Below are 15,302 nucleotides of genomic sequence, written 5' to 3'. Positions count from 1 at the left end.
GCTTGCGTACTGCGGACGGTTTGCTTTTCCGGGTTCCGCTTGGCTTGCCTCACTCCTACAGATGAAATTCACCTGTGGGTCCTGCCGCCCTGCCTCCTGGGAAATCATTTTTTCCACTTGTCAGTGTTTACTGCATCAAGTCTACCCTTACCCCAGCAGCCCTAACCCTCATCGTTAGTTCGCTCTACGTTTAACCTCTAGAATCACCTTCCTCCCTAAGCCTCATCCATGGCTTTTCTTGTCAAAATCTCTTTTGAACATCAAATCCAGTTTTTAAACTTCTCATTACAAGTATGTATGTATGTATGTATGTATGTATGCATGCATGCATGTATGTACTTGGCTCTTTTGAGGTATGGTCATCTCGTGCTATTACACTTTGAAGACTTCAAGCTAATCTGCCACCTCCTTACCACCACCCACCCCACCCCACCCCACCCCACCCCTGTCCCGGGGCATTCTTCTAATCCTCTAAGTCCCAGATGGCATAGTCAGGATCCATTCTGAGAAACAGAACCAGCAGAAGATATGAATCACGAGGGTTTTGCTAGGAATTAGTTTGTGCACGTTCAAAACCCGTAGAAGAAACTGGGACTTTTCATTTGCACATCCAAGGTGCTGCTCATAGGTGGAATTTCTTTCCCAGGGAAGCTTCAGTGCTGCCCTGAAAACTTTAAACTGATTGGATCAGTCCCACCGAAGGTTATCTGGGAGAATCTGTTTCTTGTTTTTTTTTTGTTTGTTTGTTTTTGTTTTTGTTTTTTGTTTTGTTTTGTTTTGTTTTTTTCTTTTCGGAGCTGGGGACCGAACCCAGGGCCTTGCGCTTGTTAGGCAAGCGCTCTACCACTGAGCTAAATCCCCAACCCCTTAGAATCTGTTTCTTAATTAGGTTAATGGACTCTTAATCACACCAAGAAATGTCTTAATGGGAGTGTGTTGGGGGCGCTCAGTTGGTAGGGTGCTTGCTTAGCGTGCATGAAGCCCTGAGTTCATTCCATAGAGTCACGCGGAACTGGCTATGGCACATCCAAAAGCCCAGCCCAAGGAGGATCACAAGTTCAAGGTCATCCTTGGTTATTCAAAAAACAGCTCCTGCCAATTTCCTGATTTTTATAGTGGTGTTTATTTCCTCTGTCTTACTTAACACTTTCTCTAATGTGGTTTATTCTCTCTTTTTTTTTTTTTTTTTTTTTTGTGGTCTTTAGGTCTTCTGGAGAGATGGCTTAGTGGTCATGAGTTCTTTTAGTCTGTTTTTGCAGGGGGCAGGGAGGAGCCTCTATGGAGGTCCTCTATGTTAGTATTTTAACTACAATATGACCGGGGAGGTTCTTTTCTGGTCTGCCTGCCTAAGTGCTTCCTGTATATGCTTCCTGTGTCTCCCTAAAACTGTGGGGGCATTTCCTGTCATCATTCTTTTGAAACTGTTTTCTATGATTTTAGGATAAGATTCTTCACCTTGTATGTCTATAACCCATAGACTTTGTCTTAGACTATTGAGTAGATCTTGGACTTCCCCTTCATACTTTTTAAAAAGAGAATTATTTTTATTTGTATGAGTATACAGCAGCTGTCCTCAGACACACTAGAAGAGTTCATTGGATCCCCTTACAGATGGTTGTGAGCCACCATGTGGTTGCTGGGAATTGAAATCGGGAGCTCTGTAAGAGCAGTCAGGGCTCTTAACCACTGAGCCATTTCTCCAGACCCCATTTGTGCCTTTTTTTGTTGTTGTTGTTGTTCTTTTTTTTCGGAGTTCTTTTTTTTTTTTTTTTTTTTTTGGAGCTGGGGACCAAACCCAGGGCCTTGCGCTTCCTAGGCAAGCGCTCTACCACTGAGCTAAATCCCCAATCCCCCCATTTGTGCCTTTTTATATTATTATTTCACCTTTGTTCTTGGAATGTTCCAGTTCCTTCAGGTGTCTGTAAGATCAAACACTCTGTCCTCTCCTTGGTCTGTCCTGTTGCTGAGGTTTTCTTCAGGGTTATTTGTATTGGTGTTTTTGTTGTTGTTTTGAGACAACCTCACTATGTGGCCCTGGGTGGCCTGGAACAGGCAGTGTAGATCAGGCTGGCCTTGAACTCACAGAGATCCTCCTGCCTTTGCTTCCCCAGTGTTGAGATTAAAGGCCTGGCCTTTTACAGTTTGTCTGTTTTTACTTCGAATAAGTTACTGTTTTGTTACTGAGATAAAACATCATGACCCAACAAACCTTTAGGAAGAAAAAGGTTATTTTGGCTTTCTGATCCAGAAAAATAAGAGCCCATGACAGCAGAATTGATGCAGGCCAGCAATTGGTGGACATGCTGGCAGGAACAGGAAGTTGAGAGTTCACATCTAGAACCACACATATGCACAGCCCTAGATAACTTTGAAAAGAAAAAAACCAAAAACAAAAAACAAAACCATGAAGCGGGTAAAGTAGTTGGGAGGGGGAAAGGAAGACACTGTCATGCTGCACAGATTTTAGGGATAATTAATGATAGGAAAAGTTAGAATTAAGGAGCAAAAGGAGGGGCTGGAGAGATGGCTCAGTGGTTACAGAGCAGACTGCTCTTAAGAGGAGAAGGAGGTAAGAATGAAAGAAAGAAGACACAGGAAGAAGAGGGAGTATATGAGATATGGCTGAAGGGTAAAGAATGTGTGATAGGCACTGGAGAGTGGTTAAGACAGATTCCTGCTCTTCTAGAGGTCCGGTCCGAGACAGATGGCCCACAGATGCCTGTAACTCCAGCTCCAGGGGAACTGATAAGGTCATCTGGCCTCCATGCCTGACTCCTTTCCCCAACACACACACATACACACACACACACACACACACACACACACACACACACACACACACACACACACACACACATGTCTTTAAAAAACAAATCTGTTGTAGCAAATTCAATGGAGAAGCATAAGCAACAGCCCTAAGACCTAACTGAGCACAATACAGACAAGAGCAAAGACATCCTGAGACCTGTAGGCAATGATGGAAATTTAAGTAACAGAAAATGATGGGAGATAGATATTTGCTGAGTGAATGGCTGGCACAGCTATGCCGAGTTAAAGCTGAAGTTCTCAGATCCCTCTGACTCTAGCATGTTTTATGTGGCATTGCGTCGGGGCCAAATAATAGTAATCTGGTCCATTATTTTAGAGGCTGAGAAGTTTGAGATCAAGGCGTTATAGGTTCTAGGGTGAGGGCCAGTTCTTCCCGGATGGTGCCTGTCACTGCAGCCTCATGGAGTGGGGAATATGTTCCGATAAGCCCATCGGTAAGACACTAGTCATATACAGGAGGGCAGAGAGTTCCTTGTTGAATCTCCAAAGCCCCACCCTTTAATACCATCTCCTTGAGGATTAAGCTTCAAGGAGAGAGAGAGATAGCCAGAACATGGCGTCCTGTAATATAAACACAGGCTACCCTTCTAATTCTAATTCTATTCTACTCATAAGCTCTCATTAAGCTGAATTTATTTATTGTACTGACTCCCCCAGAAATGAGATCCACGAGAGAAAGACTCTGGAGGCTTTTCATTCTTTCTTCAACACCAGAGTGCCCAGTGCATGGTTGGTAGCTCCCTCCTCAAATGTACTGAGCCCCGGGCTGCGTAAGGATCCTTTGCAATGTCCAGGCTAAGCAGAAAGGTCTCCGCTAGCTGAAAGATGGCTTCTCGCTCTTGTCTTGCTTTAAGCAAGTCTCCTCTACATTATCCATCTCCCAAAGAAAAGATTTTATAAAAAAATTTTCTTCTTCCCACACTTTCTTGCTCTCTAAACCTTAACTTTAATAAATGTTTATTGAATCAAAGCACATTGTATCCTTAGTCTGTGCTGGAGATGTTGTGATAAATGAAGCAGGGTCCTGCCCCTTATAGATCTCTCCCTCTGCTTGTCAAGGGCAGAAAATAAATGAATCCAGTGACGGGTTCGAGATTCAGGAGGGGCGATGCTGCTTTGAAGAAAAGCCACTCTAAGAGAGGTGGTTGAAGAATCATATTTTTTGTCTCGTGAATCTGCATCCTTTGGGCTTAGACCTTTCTGTCCACAACCATTGATTTTTCTCATGAACTTTGTGACGAAAATATGGTATGTGAAAATAGAGTGTGACGGCCGGAAGGGCAGATAATATGCCCAAGGTAGGGCCTCTGAGAGTGGCTTTTCAGTAAACACTGAGAGGTGAGAGAACACCAGCATGCTTCGGTTCCCATGGCTCCGCCTCTTTGCTGGGAAGCCAACCTTTACATTGCTTATCTACAGCGCTTCCATTTCTTTTTGTCCCGCAGGCCTTTCTACGCCACATAAAAAGGCTCCGGAGAGCCGGGGTGTGACTTCCCTAGCACAAGGGCACCACCTAGGAACTCTAGGAAGGACAGTGCGTTCCGGTTCCGTAATGGATTGGCTCCAGTTCTTCTTTCTCCATCCTGTATCACTTTATCAAGGGGCTGCTTTCCCCTTCGCGCTTCTGTTTAATTATCTCTGCATCACGGAATCCTTTCCCACCCGGGCCAGGTAGGCTGGATGGCTAACACTGCCTTTCCATCTAGAACTACGGTAGTAGGGTGGAAAGCACAGAGACGGTCTCACATTGCCCACTCTCCGTTTCTAACAGATGCATGTGTGGGCAGCTCATTCCCCCTGCCAGTGATTCCCCCTGATAATGGTTGTCAGTGGTTCTCAACTTTCCCAATGCTGCGACCCTTTAATACAGTTCCTCGTGTTACTGGGATCCCCAACCATAAAGTTATTTTTTGTTGCTACTTCATAACTTTAATTTTTGCTGCTGTTATGATTTATGATGTAAATATCTGATGTGTGAGATAACTGATATTTGACCCCAAGGGGGTCGCGACCCACAGGGTTGAGAACCACTCCGTTAGCGTAAAACTGACTCAGAAATTAACTTCATGTTTGCATTGAGATGACTCCAGAGTCCCATAAGGTATGCCTCTGTGCTGACCACACATCCTATCTCCAGCAGCCTTCGTTTTATAGAATTTTGCTTACCATAAAATTAAACTGTATGGAAAGCCTTGCTTGTGTGCTACATCTGTAACTGAGTGTGAGTTTTTTCTTTTTTTCTTTTTTTTATTTATTCATTTATTATATATAAGTACACTGTAGCTGTCTTCAGATACACCAGAAGAGGGCATCAGATCTCTTTACAGATGGTTGTGAGCCACCATGTGGTTGCTGGGAATTGAACTCATGACCTCTGGAAGAGCAGTCGGGTGCTCTTAACCGCTGAGCCATCTCTCCAGCCCCCGAGTTTTTTTCTTTTTAAAGATGTCTTTGTTTCTTTGCTTGTTTTGCTTTTGAGAAATAACTCAAAACAAATCTTGGTAGATCATTCCTCATTCGGTCTAAAATAATTGCCACTAAGGACTGGATAACTGCGTTGTGTGTTTTCTTTGTGAACACATTAGAAGCAGACTCTGTTTCGAGTCTTAGTGGTAGATCCTTTTGAAAAGTCAACAAGCTATTGCCCAAAGCTTTTCTTATCTAGGAAACTAAGATTTTTATTTAGTGAAGCTGTGTGTATGTGTATGTCCATATGTGTGTGGTGTTCAGGATTGAACCCAGGGCTTGGCACATGTTGAAAATTCTGGTGCTATGTGTTCATGTGTGTGTCCACATGTGTGTGGTGTTCAAGTGTGCATGTGTGTGTGTGTCTGTCCACATGTGTGTGGGGTCCAGGATTGAATCCAGGGCTTTGCACATGTTCAACATGTACTCTATTGCTAAGCACTGTCTCTTAGACCCAGTGGATCTTCTTAAGTAAAATCTAGCTGTGTCTGATATTTACAATTACTACAATTCAGACTATGTGTCTGAATGTGGGCATGCACACCATGTGCACGCAAGAGCTGATGAAAGCCACAGAGAGCATCAGATCCTCTGGAACTGGAGTTGCAAGAGGCTGTGGCTCTCGCAATGTGGATGCTTAGAATCAAACCCAAACTCTACAAGAACAGTAATTGTTCTTAACCACGGGGCCATTTCTCCAGTCCCAATCCAAGACTATACACCTCGAATGTGGGTACACACACACACACACACACACACACACACACACACACCACCACCACCACCACCTCCATTAAATAAAAGTCTTAGTTAAGGTAGGAGGTGGCTTTGAGCAATAGCCTGTTGACTTTTCAGAAGCATCTTCCACTAAGGCCTCCTCAAAACAGAGTTTTCTAACGTGCTGAAGTGTGTATGCAAACAGCTTCCTGAGGCACCCTGTCTTTACCTATAAAGTGAAGGCAGGGGAAGACTGTTCCTTTCAATGATGCTCACTTCAGTGTTGGGGATGAACCAGGAGCCTTGGACATGCTTTCAATGGTTCTACCAGAATCACACCCCTAACCCTCACAATTATTGACTTGTTTGTTTCTGCCATAGGGTCTCACTGTATACCCAAGGCTGGCCTTCAACTCTGGACTGTATGACCTCAGCCCCCTCTGTACAGCTCATTACTAGCAGAAAGCCCAGAAATGAAATCAAAAGCACTCAATAAATTATACATCCTATACTGTATTCATGTGTAGATACTTAATGTTCATTAATCCTTTAATTCTATTCTCTCTCTGTCTCTGTCTCTGTCTCTGTCTCTCTCTCTCTCTCTCTCTCTCTCTCTCTCTGTGTGTGTGTGTGTGTGTGTGTCCCTATCTTGTCCTTCTGCAGTACAAGGAATAAGTGTCCTCTTTATTTTTATATAATGGCTTTATTACTGTTCTCCTACCGTGAAGAGACACCATGGTCAAGTGTCTTTTAAGAGGAAGCATTTAATTGGAGATTTGCTTGCAGTTTGGGGGGTTAGTCCATGACCATTACGGCTGGCAGTGTGATTGCAGGCTGGCACAGTGCTAGAGCAGTAGTGGAGAACTCACATCCTGATCTGCAGACAGGTTGAGTGACACCCCTCCTCCAACAGGGCCACACCTCTTAATCCCCCCTAAACCGTCCACCCACTGAGAACCAAACACTTCAACATATGCACCTATGTGAGTCATTCTCGTTCTAAACCAGCACACGCTGCAAGTGAAAGCTGAGGTCACGGTGTTAATTGGGGTGATGTGGGGCCAGTGTCCCAAGAATGGGCTCAAAAGAATGCCCAGGGGTGGTCTTGAATTATATGTAATGGAGTGTCTCACACTGAACCATCTTCTGGTCTCAGGAAGGTAACTGTTGCTAACAAGTGCCCGCCACTTCACCCAGAGCCAGATACACACCCCCAGTGACAGCATTCCCACGCTCTGAGTAGTAGAGAGATACGAGTTTTGTTCCCTCACCTCGCTGTGCCCAGTCTAGCCCACTTTACACGTATTCTCATGCCTTCCTTCAGTGAAAACCTTCCACATACGGCATAAAGAAGAACCAAGTCGGGCTGGAGAGATGGCTCAGCAGTTAAGAGCACCCGACTGCTCTTCCAGAGGTCATGAGTTCAATTCCCAGCAACCACATGGTGGCTCACAACCATCTGTAAAGAGATCTGATGCCCTCTTCTGGTGTATCTGAAGACAGCTACAGTGTACTTATATATAATAAATAAATAAATCTTAAAAAAAAAAAAAAAAAAAAAAAAAAGAAGAACCAAGTCCACATAATACGGGTTCTCCCAGACTTTTCACACCTCCCTGGGGCTTCTGAGCAAGGACCCAGGCACACACTGTTGCTTCCATGAGGGCACCTTTCAATGCTGAAGAAGACAATTGTGTTCCGCTTCCCTGGATGCTTGAGGAATGAACACCGTCACTGAACTCCTTCGGTGTCAATGAATGGTCACTGATGTCCTTTACCCTAGGAAGGCAGTGATACTAAGAAAGAAAACTGGCAAAACCTGGCCAAATGTGCAAAACCACACCAGACGAAAGCTTTTTTCTTTCAGTCTTTTCGAAACACGGTCTAGCACTAGATATGCCAGGCTAGTCTGGAACTTGCTATATAGCCCAGGCTGGCCCTAGGATTTGTGATTCTCCTGCCTCGGTCTCCTGACTGTTGGGATTACAGATGTGGGACGCTGTGTCCCGCACGTCGTCTTTTGTGTGTGTCACATCTCCTTTGGGAATAGCAAGGTAACCAAGATCGTTTACGGTTCTCTGGCTTACGCAATGAAGACGGAAGCCACGGATTGCATGAGATGAAGACAGACTGCAAGGCCTCGGCAAAAGGGAGCTGAGAACAGAGTGAAGACAGTGGGGAAGAGACCAGTCCTGGGCTGGAGGGAAAGACCCTGCAGTGACTGATCTGCAGTAATGGCAGATTTTCATAGGGGGGGGGGGTGTCGATAAACTATAAAAACTTAAAGCCAAAACGGCAAACCATGAGGTCCTAAGAACTGGAGTACAGCAGAGAGGACAAAGGGAGGACAGAGATTTGCTGCTCATGAGTTCAGATACTTGTCTGAGAGAGGCACTTTGTCTCCTCTCTGGAGTTCCCTCAAACACGAAAGGGTGATGTACACGCTGTGAGAAGGGGGGAAAGGGCATTTGCTTTGGGGCTGGGGGTGATGGCTCCTCCACACTCATTTCCCTGCTCTGTAGTCAGGTCTTGAAGAGCCCCATGGCCAAGCTGTCAGAGGCTGTCTTAGTTCCTGTTCAATTGCCGTGAAGAGACACTGTGATCAAGGCAAGTCTTAGGACAGAAAGCATCTAACTGAGGCCTTGTTCAGTTTTGGAGGGTCAGTCCATTATCATCATGGCAGGAAGCATTGGACTGAGAACTTACACCCTGATCCACAGGCAGAGAGAGCTTATATCCTGATACATACACACACACACACACACACACACACACACACACACACACACACACACAGAGAGAGAGAGAGAGAGAGAGAGAGAGAGAGAGAGAGAGAGAGAGAGAGAACGAACTTAGAATGGGCTTTTGAAACTCCAAAACCTACCCCCAAATAACATCCCCCTCCAACAAGGCCACACCTCCTAACCCTTCCTAAACAGTTCCACTAACTGCGGACCAAGCATTGAAACATATGAGCCTATCTATGGTGGGCATTCAAATTCAAACCACCCACAGGCTACTAGTGATTATAGCCACTCGTACAATGGATATGAAAGAGTCACTGTCCTAAATGTCACTTTGTTGTCCCTTTCTTTCAGGTACCTCTTTCTCCTGGCTGGAGGAGGTGTCCTGGCTTTGGCCGCCATGGGTCCCTACGCTCTGCTCATTTTCATCCCTGCTCTCTGTGCCGTGGCTCTGATCTCCTCCCTCAGTCCACAGGAAGTCCATGGGCTGACTTTCTTCTTTCAGATGGGTTGGCAAACCCTGTGCCACCTGGGTCTTCACTACAAGGAGTACTACCTGTGTGAGCCTCCCCCTGTGAGGTAAAGACCCCATCCGGCTGAGCTGATTCTAATTCTCACACATCTGTGCAGCATGTGCTTAAGTTACTAAGCCTCTCCCAGGGCTCAGCTTCCTTTCCTAGAAAAGGAATACGAAGCTGGCAATAGCTTCCTTGACAGGCTGTGGTGTTCCAGCTAACGCAAATGCAGTCCCATAACTACACACCGCCATTGCGTGTTGCAGTCCATAGAACTCAGTACCCGGTACTCACTGTAGCCGTCATTGTGCCTGGGAGTGCTCCTCTCAGCCTTGGCAGCGTTGACACAGCCCCACCACAGAGGGCCTGGCTGGTGGCTGGTGGCTGCCATCTTTATTCAAGCTTACCTGCTTCATTGCTTCCTCCAACCAACCTAGAAAGCAAGACTGAGAGCTAATTACAGGCTAGAGACACATGTTGTGAGTCAGTGGGAATGACAAAGTCTAGGGAAGAAAGTACCTGTGAGTCTGAGACCCAATGTTCCTGGCTCCCTGTGGCTGTCAGCTGCCCCAGGTCTGTGTCACTCATGACTGTACTGGGCGGGTCACCCTTCTGATTCTAACCTGCTATTAGTTCAGGGGATCAGCCACTCCCACTACCTCTAGAATCCTTTAAAAATTATTACAATAAACCAGACATGGTGACACTTGCCTGCAATCCCAGTACAAGGAGGGAGAGGCGAGAGGATCAGTGGTTGAAGGTGGTCCTCAGTTACATAGCAAACTGAGGACCAGGCTGGGACACAGAAGGCCCTGTCTCAAAAAACCACAAACAGAAAAACAAGACAGGGTTCACCAAGGACTTCAGACTTGTGTGCTGGAGAGATGGCTGGAGAGTGCTTGCAGGGCAAGTCGGAGGACCTGAGTTCAAACTTTGGGAACTCAGACTCTCTACTAAGGGAATAGGCAGACATTGATTGAGCAAGACACACATGTTCTCCTTCAGCTTCCACACATGCATACACAACACAACACAACACATACGCACGCACGCACGCACGCACACAACTCAGCGGAGTTGGGGTGGGTCATAGAGAATGACTTGTCTCTCTGGGAAAGATTAGATAGTACGTGGGCAGAATTACTGTTCTGGGTATGATGACTCAGGACTGCAGAAGGAAGGCGGGACCTGACAGGCTGGAGGGGCGAGTTGAACAGGCCCTGAGTGGGAGGAAGGCTGGGTAGGTATGCAATGAAAATCTATGCTAGCTAGGCAGAGCTGCCATGGCAAGGCCAACTGACTGGGTGATACGTGCAGCAGAACTGGGTCTGTCCACAGCTTGGGGGCCAGAGATGGTATAGGCACAGTGGCTGCTGCCTCTGAGGCTTCTCACCTTGTCTTATAGATAGCTGCCTTCCTGGGCTGTCACATTGTCTTCACACGTGTGTGTCTGTGTCTGATCATGCACATGTGTGATTGTCCTCTCTTTAATTATGTTGGATGAGTGTCTGCCCATTATTCTTCTCTTTAATTGCTTATTTAAAAAAAATATTTAATGTATATGAGTGTACGGTAGCTGTCTTCAGACACACCAGAAGAGGGCGTCAGATCTCATTACAGATGGTTGTCAGTCTCTCTGTAGTTGCTGGGAATTGAACTCAGGACCTCTGGAAGAGCAGTCAGTGCTCTTAACCTTTGAGCCGTCTCTCTAGCCCTTAAAGAAACATTTTAATTAATTTATTTATCATTGGTTTGTTGTACACAATGTAGTACTCCTGTGGAGTTCAGAGAGCAACTTTTGGGAGCGAATTCTCTCTCTCTCTCTCTCTCTCTCTCTCTCTCTCTCTCTCTGTCCCTCTCTCTCTCTCCCTCTTTTCTTTCTTTCTCTCTTCCTTTCTTTCTTTCTTTCTTTTTTTACCGTGTGGGTCCTGGGAATTGAACTGGGGTTGTCAGCCTCAAGTACCTGATGAATTCTCTCCATCAGGTATATAAGGTTTATAAGCCATTTTAAAATATTATAACCAGGAGGTGGAGAAATGGCTCCGTAGTTAAGAGCACTGACTGTTATTCCAAAAGACCCAGGTTCAAGTCCCAGCACTCACATGATAGCATGTATGTATGCATCAGATGCATGGAGTTGGGGGCAGGGTTTTCTCTGTGCAGCTCTGGCTATCCTGGAACTTGCTCTGAAAACCATGTTAGCCTCGATATTAGAGATCCAGCTGCCTCTGCCTCTGAGTGCTGGTATTAAAGGAGTGTGATATCACCGCTTTGTGTGATTAGTGTTTTTGCCCTGGAATAACGCATGCTTCTGGAGTATTATAAGAGTGTTTGTGGAGTATGATTTGCTATGAGATCTGTGGGCAGGTTGGAGAAGCCAGAACAGGAGTAAGAGAATAAATACAACGTGGCTTCATAGACACATTTATTTAAATGTCTTTCAGGTTCTACATCACTCTTTCTTCCCTCATGCTCTTGACGCAGAGAGTCACGTCTCTCTCCCTGGACATTTCTGAAGGGAAGGTGGAGGCAGCGTGGAGGGGCACCAGGAGCAGGAGTTCTTTGTGTGAGCACCTGTGGGATGCTCTACCCTATATCAGCTATTTGCTCTTTTTCCCTGCACTCCTGGGAGGCTCCCTGTGTTCCTTTCAGAGATTTCAGGCTTGCGTTCAAAGACCAAGGTCTTTGTATCCCAGTATCTCTTTCTGGGCTCTGACCTGGAGGGGTCTGCAGATCCTTGGGCTGGAGTGCCTCAAGGTGGCGCTGAGGAGGGTGGTGAGTGCTGGCGCTGGACTGGATGATTGCCAGCGACTGGAGTGCATCTACATCATGTGGTCCACCGCTGGGCTCTTTAAACTCACCTACTACTCCCACTGGATCCTGGACGACTCTCTCCTTCACGCGGCGGGCTTTGGATCTGAGGCTGGCCAGAGGCCTGGAGAGGAGAGATACGTCCCGGATGTGGACATTTGGACATTGGAAACTACCCACAGGATCTCCCTGTTCGCGAGGCAGTGGAACCGAAGCACAGCTCAGTGGCTCAAGAGGCTTGTCTTCCAGAGGAGCCGGCGCTGGCCCGTGCTGCAGACTTTTGCCTTCTCTGCCTGGTGGCACGGACTCCACCCAGGACAGGTGTTTGGCTTCCTGTGCTGGTCTGTGATGGTGAAAGCCGACTATCTGATCCACACTTTTGCCAATGGATGTATCAGATCCTGGCCCCTGCGGCTGCTTTATAGATCCCTCACTTGGGCCCACACTCAGATCATCATTGCTTACGTAATGCTGGCCGTGGAGGGCCGGAGCTTTTCCTCTCTCTGCCGGCTGTGCTGTTCTTACAACAGTATCTTCCCTGTAACGTACTGCCTTTTGCTTTTTCTATTAGCGAGGAGAAAACACAAGTGTAACTGAGAGCTTTCCCTGCCCTTCATCCCTCCCAGGCATTAAACGCTGCTTAGAAAATACCAGAGGATGCCTTGTTGAATAACGTATTTAATTTTTTTCTTTTTTTTTTTAAGATTTTGTTTATTTCATGTATATGAATACACTGTAGCTGTCTTCAGACACACCAGAAGAGGGCATCGGATCCCTGTTACAGATAGTTGTGAGCCACCATGTGGTTGCTGGGATTTGAACTCAGGACCTCTGGAAGAGCAGTCAGTGCTCTTAACCACTGAGCCATCTCTCCAGCCCTTAATTTTTTTCATAGTGAAAGTTTTTTAAGTATTGAATGGATAAACATGAGGGCTGGCCACAGAAATGTGCTTCTCTTCTGGGGTGGTTTGAATATTAATGGCTCCCGTAAGTTTATATATTTAAATGCTTAGACGGTGGCACTGTTTGAAAGGTCTAGGAGGTGTGGTTTGTCGGAGGAAGTGTGTCACTAGGGGTGGGTTTTGAAGTTTCAAAAGTCCAGCCCTGGGTTAGTATCTTTCCCTGCTGCCTGCCGATCTGGATGTAGAACTCTAAGCTCCTCCAGCACCATCTGCCTGTGTGCCGCGATGGTTCCTGCCATGTCAATGATGGACTAAACCTCTGGAATTATGTCAGCCCCAATTAAATAACTTACTTATAGGAGTTTCTATGGTCGAGGTCATTACAGCAGAACAGTAATTAAGACATTAACACAAGCTATTCTGTTGTTACTGAGGTACAAACCAGAGAAGCACGGGGACTCTTCTAGAATGTGGAAGTAATGTTGAAGTAAAGCTGTATATAGAAATGTCAGGTGTGGAGAGAGAGCATGATTGAGTGAGTGTCTGGCCAGCAGATGGGAGCTCCTGGGTTCAATACTCACTACCAGATTTAAAAAAAAAAAAGCATCCTACTACTGTAAACCACACGAGGATGTTATATGCACTGAGATTCAAATGCTCAGTGCCCAGTGGGCTCAGTTGATTCTGGGATGTGAATTACAGCAATCTGGCACAAAGGACTTCTTATTGCTAAAATCAAATATTAGAGACAGGCTGACTTATGAAGAAAAGGAGGTTTGTTTAGGTCTCAGGTTTAAAGGCTCAAAGTCTGTTGGTTTTAGCTTATGTCAAGGTCCTGACTGTGGATTCTGTCACATCACAGCAGAAGTACAAACAAAGACAGTGACTCAAATCTCAGAGTAAACCAGAGAGCTGACAGGACCAATATTACTTTCTTTAACACTCCTCTTGGGAAAATTACTAAGACATCTCATGAAAACTACTGTCAACTCTTCGGGTCACGTGACTCCATTGGGGTCCATCTCTTAAAGGTTTTTCTGTCGGTCAACACTGCCACCCTGGGCACCAGGTCTCCAACACACTCCTCTAGGAAACATTAATATAAGTCAGGCAAGGTGGCACAAAACTGAAATCCCAGGACTCAGGAATCCTAGGCAAGAAAACCCCAAGTCTGAAGCTGCTGGGTACTGCATAGTGAAACCCTGCCTCAAACAGAGAAACCAGAAAACAAAAAGTATGTCAGACAGAAAGCAAAAATGACAAAACTCAGCCATGTTATCACGAACTCAGCCCTAGCCATAAGCTTGAAAAACTTAAGCCTGTGGGGCCATCCCAACTCTGAACACGTCTCTTTACGTCCGACGAGACTGGAACTTCTGCTGGACCTTACAGATGAGCGAATGCTACACTTGAGGTCACTGAAGGACTGAAGCTGGCTTCCCTGTTCTGTACCTGAGCTGTTTATTTAACCTGCCTTTCAGAGAACAGTGTAGCACCAACCTTCCTCGGCCTTGAACTTCCTATGCAAACATCTTTTACGAGCGAAGCTAATGAAAAGTTGTAATCTTTTGTTATATACTCTTACATGCCCTTGACCCAGATAATGCATGTGGATCATTTGCCGAAAGCAGCTGTCTTAGTTAAGGTTTCTATTGCTGGGAAAGGACACCATGACTAATCATGACAACTCTCACAAAGGCAAACATTTAATTGGGGCTGGCCTACGTTCAGAGGTCTCGTCCATTGTCATCATGGCAGGAAGCACGGCGGCATGCAGGCTGACACGGTGCTGGAGGAGTTGAGAGTTCTCTATCTGTATCTGCAGGTAGCAGGAAGCAAGATGACACTAGGCGTGGCTTGAGCTTCTGAGATCTCAAAGCCCATCCCAGAGACACACTTCCTCCAACAAGGCCATACCTTCTAATAGTTCCACTCCCTATGGGTTTAGGGGGACATTTTCATTCAAACTACCACAGCAGTAAATACAGAAATGGAAAGCAACGTCCTAAAATGTACTATAAAGGTTGAAAGAAATATTTATTGATTGATAAACGATGATGTTTGTTGTCTGGGTCAGTCAAGATCAGTTGTGTTGTGGAGTCTGCTTAAATCCAACATACATCCAATCTAATTCAAACATCAGGTCAATGCAGATGTCAACATTTTATAGTAATCACGCTGGTACTGATCTATCAGGGCTGACGAACAGACTCAGGAGCTAATTATGACCCTGAAGGGACCTTGTACAGCATATTTAAAGGAGGAAACCATAAAGCAAGGGGAGTGGTGTGGGCTCTGGTATTGACCAATCATATTTT

At 45.8% G+C, this 15,302-nt stretch overlaps 2 protein-coding genes across 4 annotated transcripts; one reads left to right on the top strand and one right to left on the bottom strand.

Moving 5' to 3' along the window:
* Window positions 1-15,302, bottom strand: part of Erich1 (glutamate-rich 1) — a gene marked incomplete at its 5' end in the record, with an annotated part of 52,793,804 nt that overhangs the window by 17,466,551 nt on the left and 35,311,951 nt on the right.
* Window positions 7-13,341, top strand: Mboat4 (membrane bound ghrelin O-acyltransferase MBOAT4). 4 transcript variants are annotated; one of them, XM_087588369.1, is made up of 4 exons: window positions 7-291; window positions 4,275-4,500; window positions 9,111-9,335; window positions 11,716-12,732. In XM_087588369.1, the coding sequence occupies exons 2-4, from the start codon at window positions 4,382-4,384 to the stop codon at window positions 12,677-12,679; spliced, it is 1,308 nt and encodes a 435-aa protein (XP_087444495.1). In that variant the 5' UTR covers window positions 7-291; window positions 4,275-4,381; the 3' UTR covers window positions 12,680-12,732.

The sequence above is a fragment of the Rattus norvegicus genome, chromosome 16 (genome assembly GCF_021556685.1).
Source record: "Rattus norvegicus strain SHRSP/BbbUtx chromosome 16, alternate assembly SHRSP_T2T, whole genome shotgun sequence".
In the NCBI taxonomy this organism is placed as follows: Eukaryota; Metazoa; Chordata; class Mammalia; order Rodentia; family Muridae; genus Rattus; species Rattus norvegicus.
Note: the sequence above shows the minus strand (reverse complement) of the source record. Positions and strands in the feature narration are given on the sequence as shown.

Bases quoted from the DNA above. Each gene is read 5' to 3' on its own strand.
- Mboat4 (XM_087588369.1), top strand. From the start codon at position 4,382: ATGGATTGGCTCCAGTTCTTCTTTCTCCATCCTGTATCACTTTATCAA. The intron at 4,501-9,110 runs GTAGGCTGGATG...CCTTTCTTTCAG, and splicing joins TCCTTTCCCACCCGGGCCAG to GTACCTCTTTCTCCTGGCTG. The intron at 9,336-11,715 runs GTAAAGACCCCA...AATGTCTTTCAG, and splicing joins TGTGAGCCTCCCCCTGTGAG to GTTCTACATCACTCTTTCTT.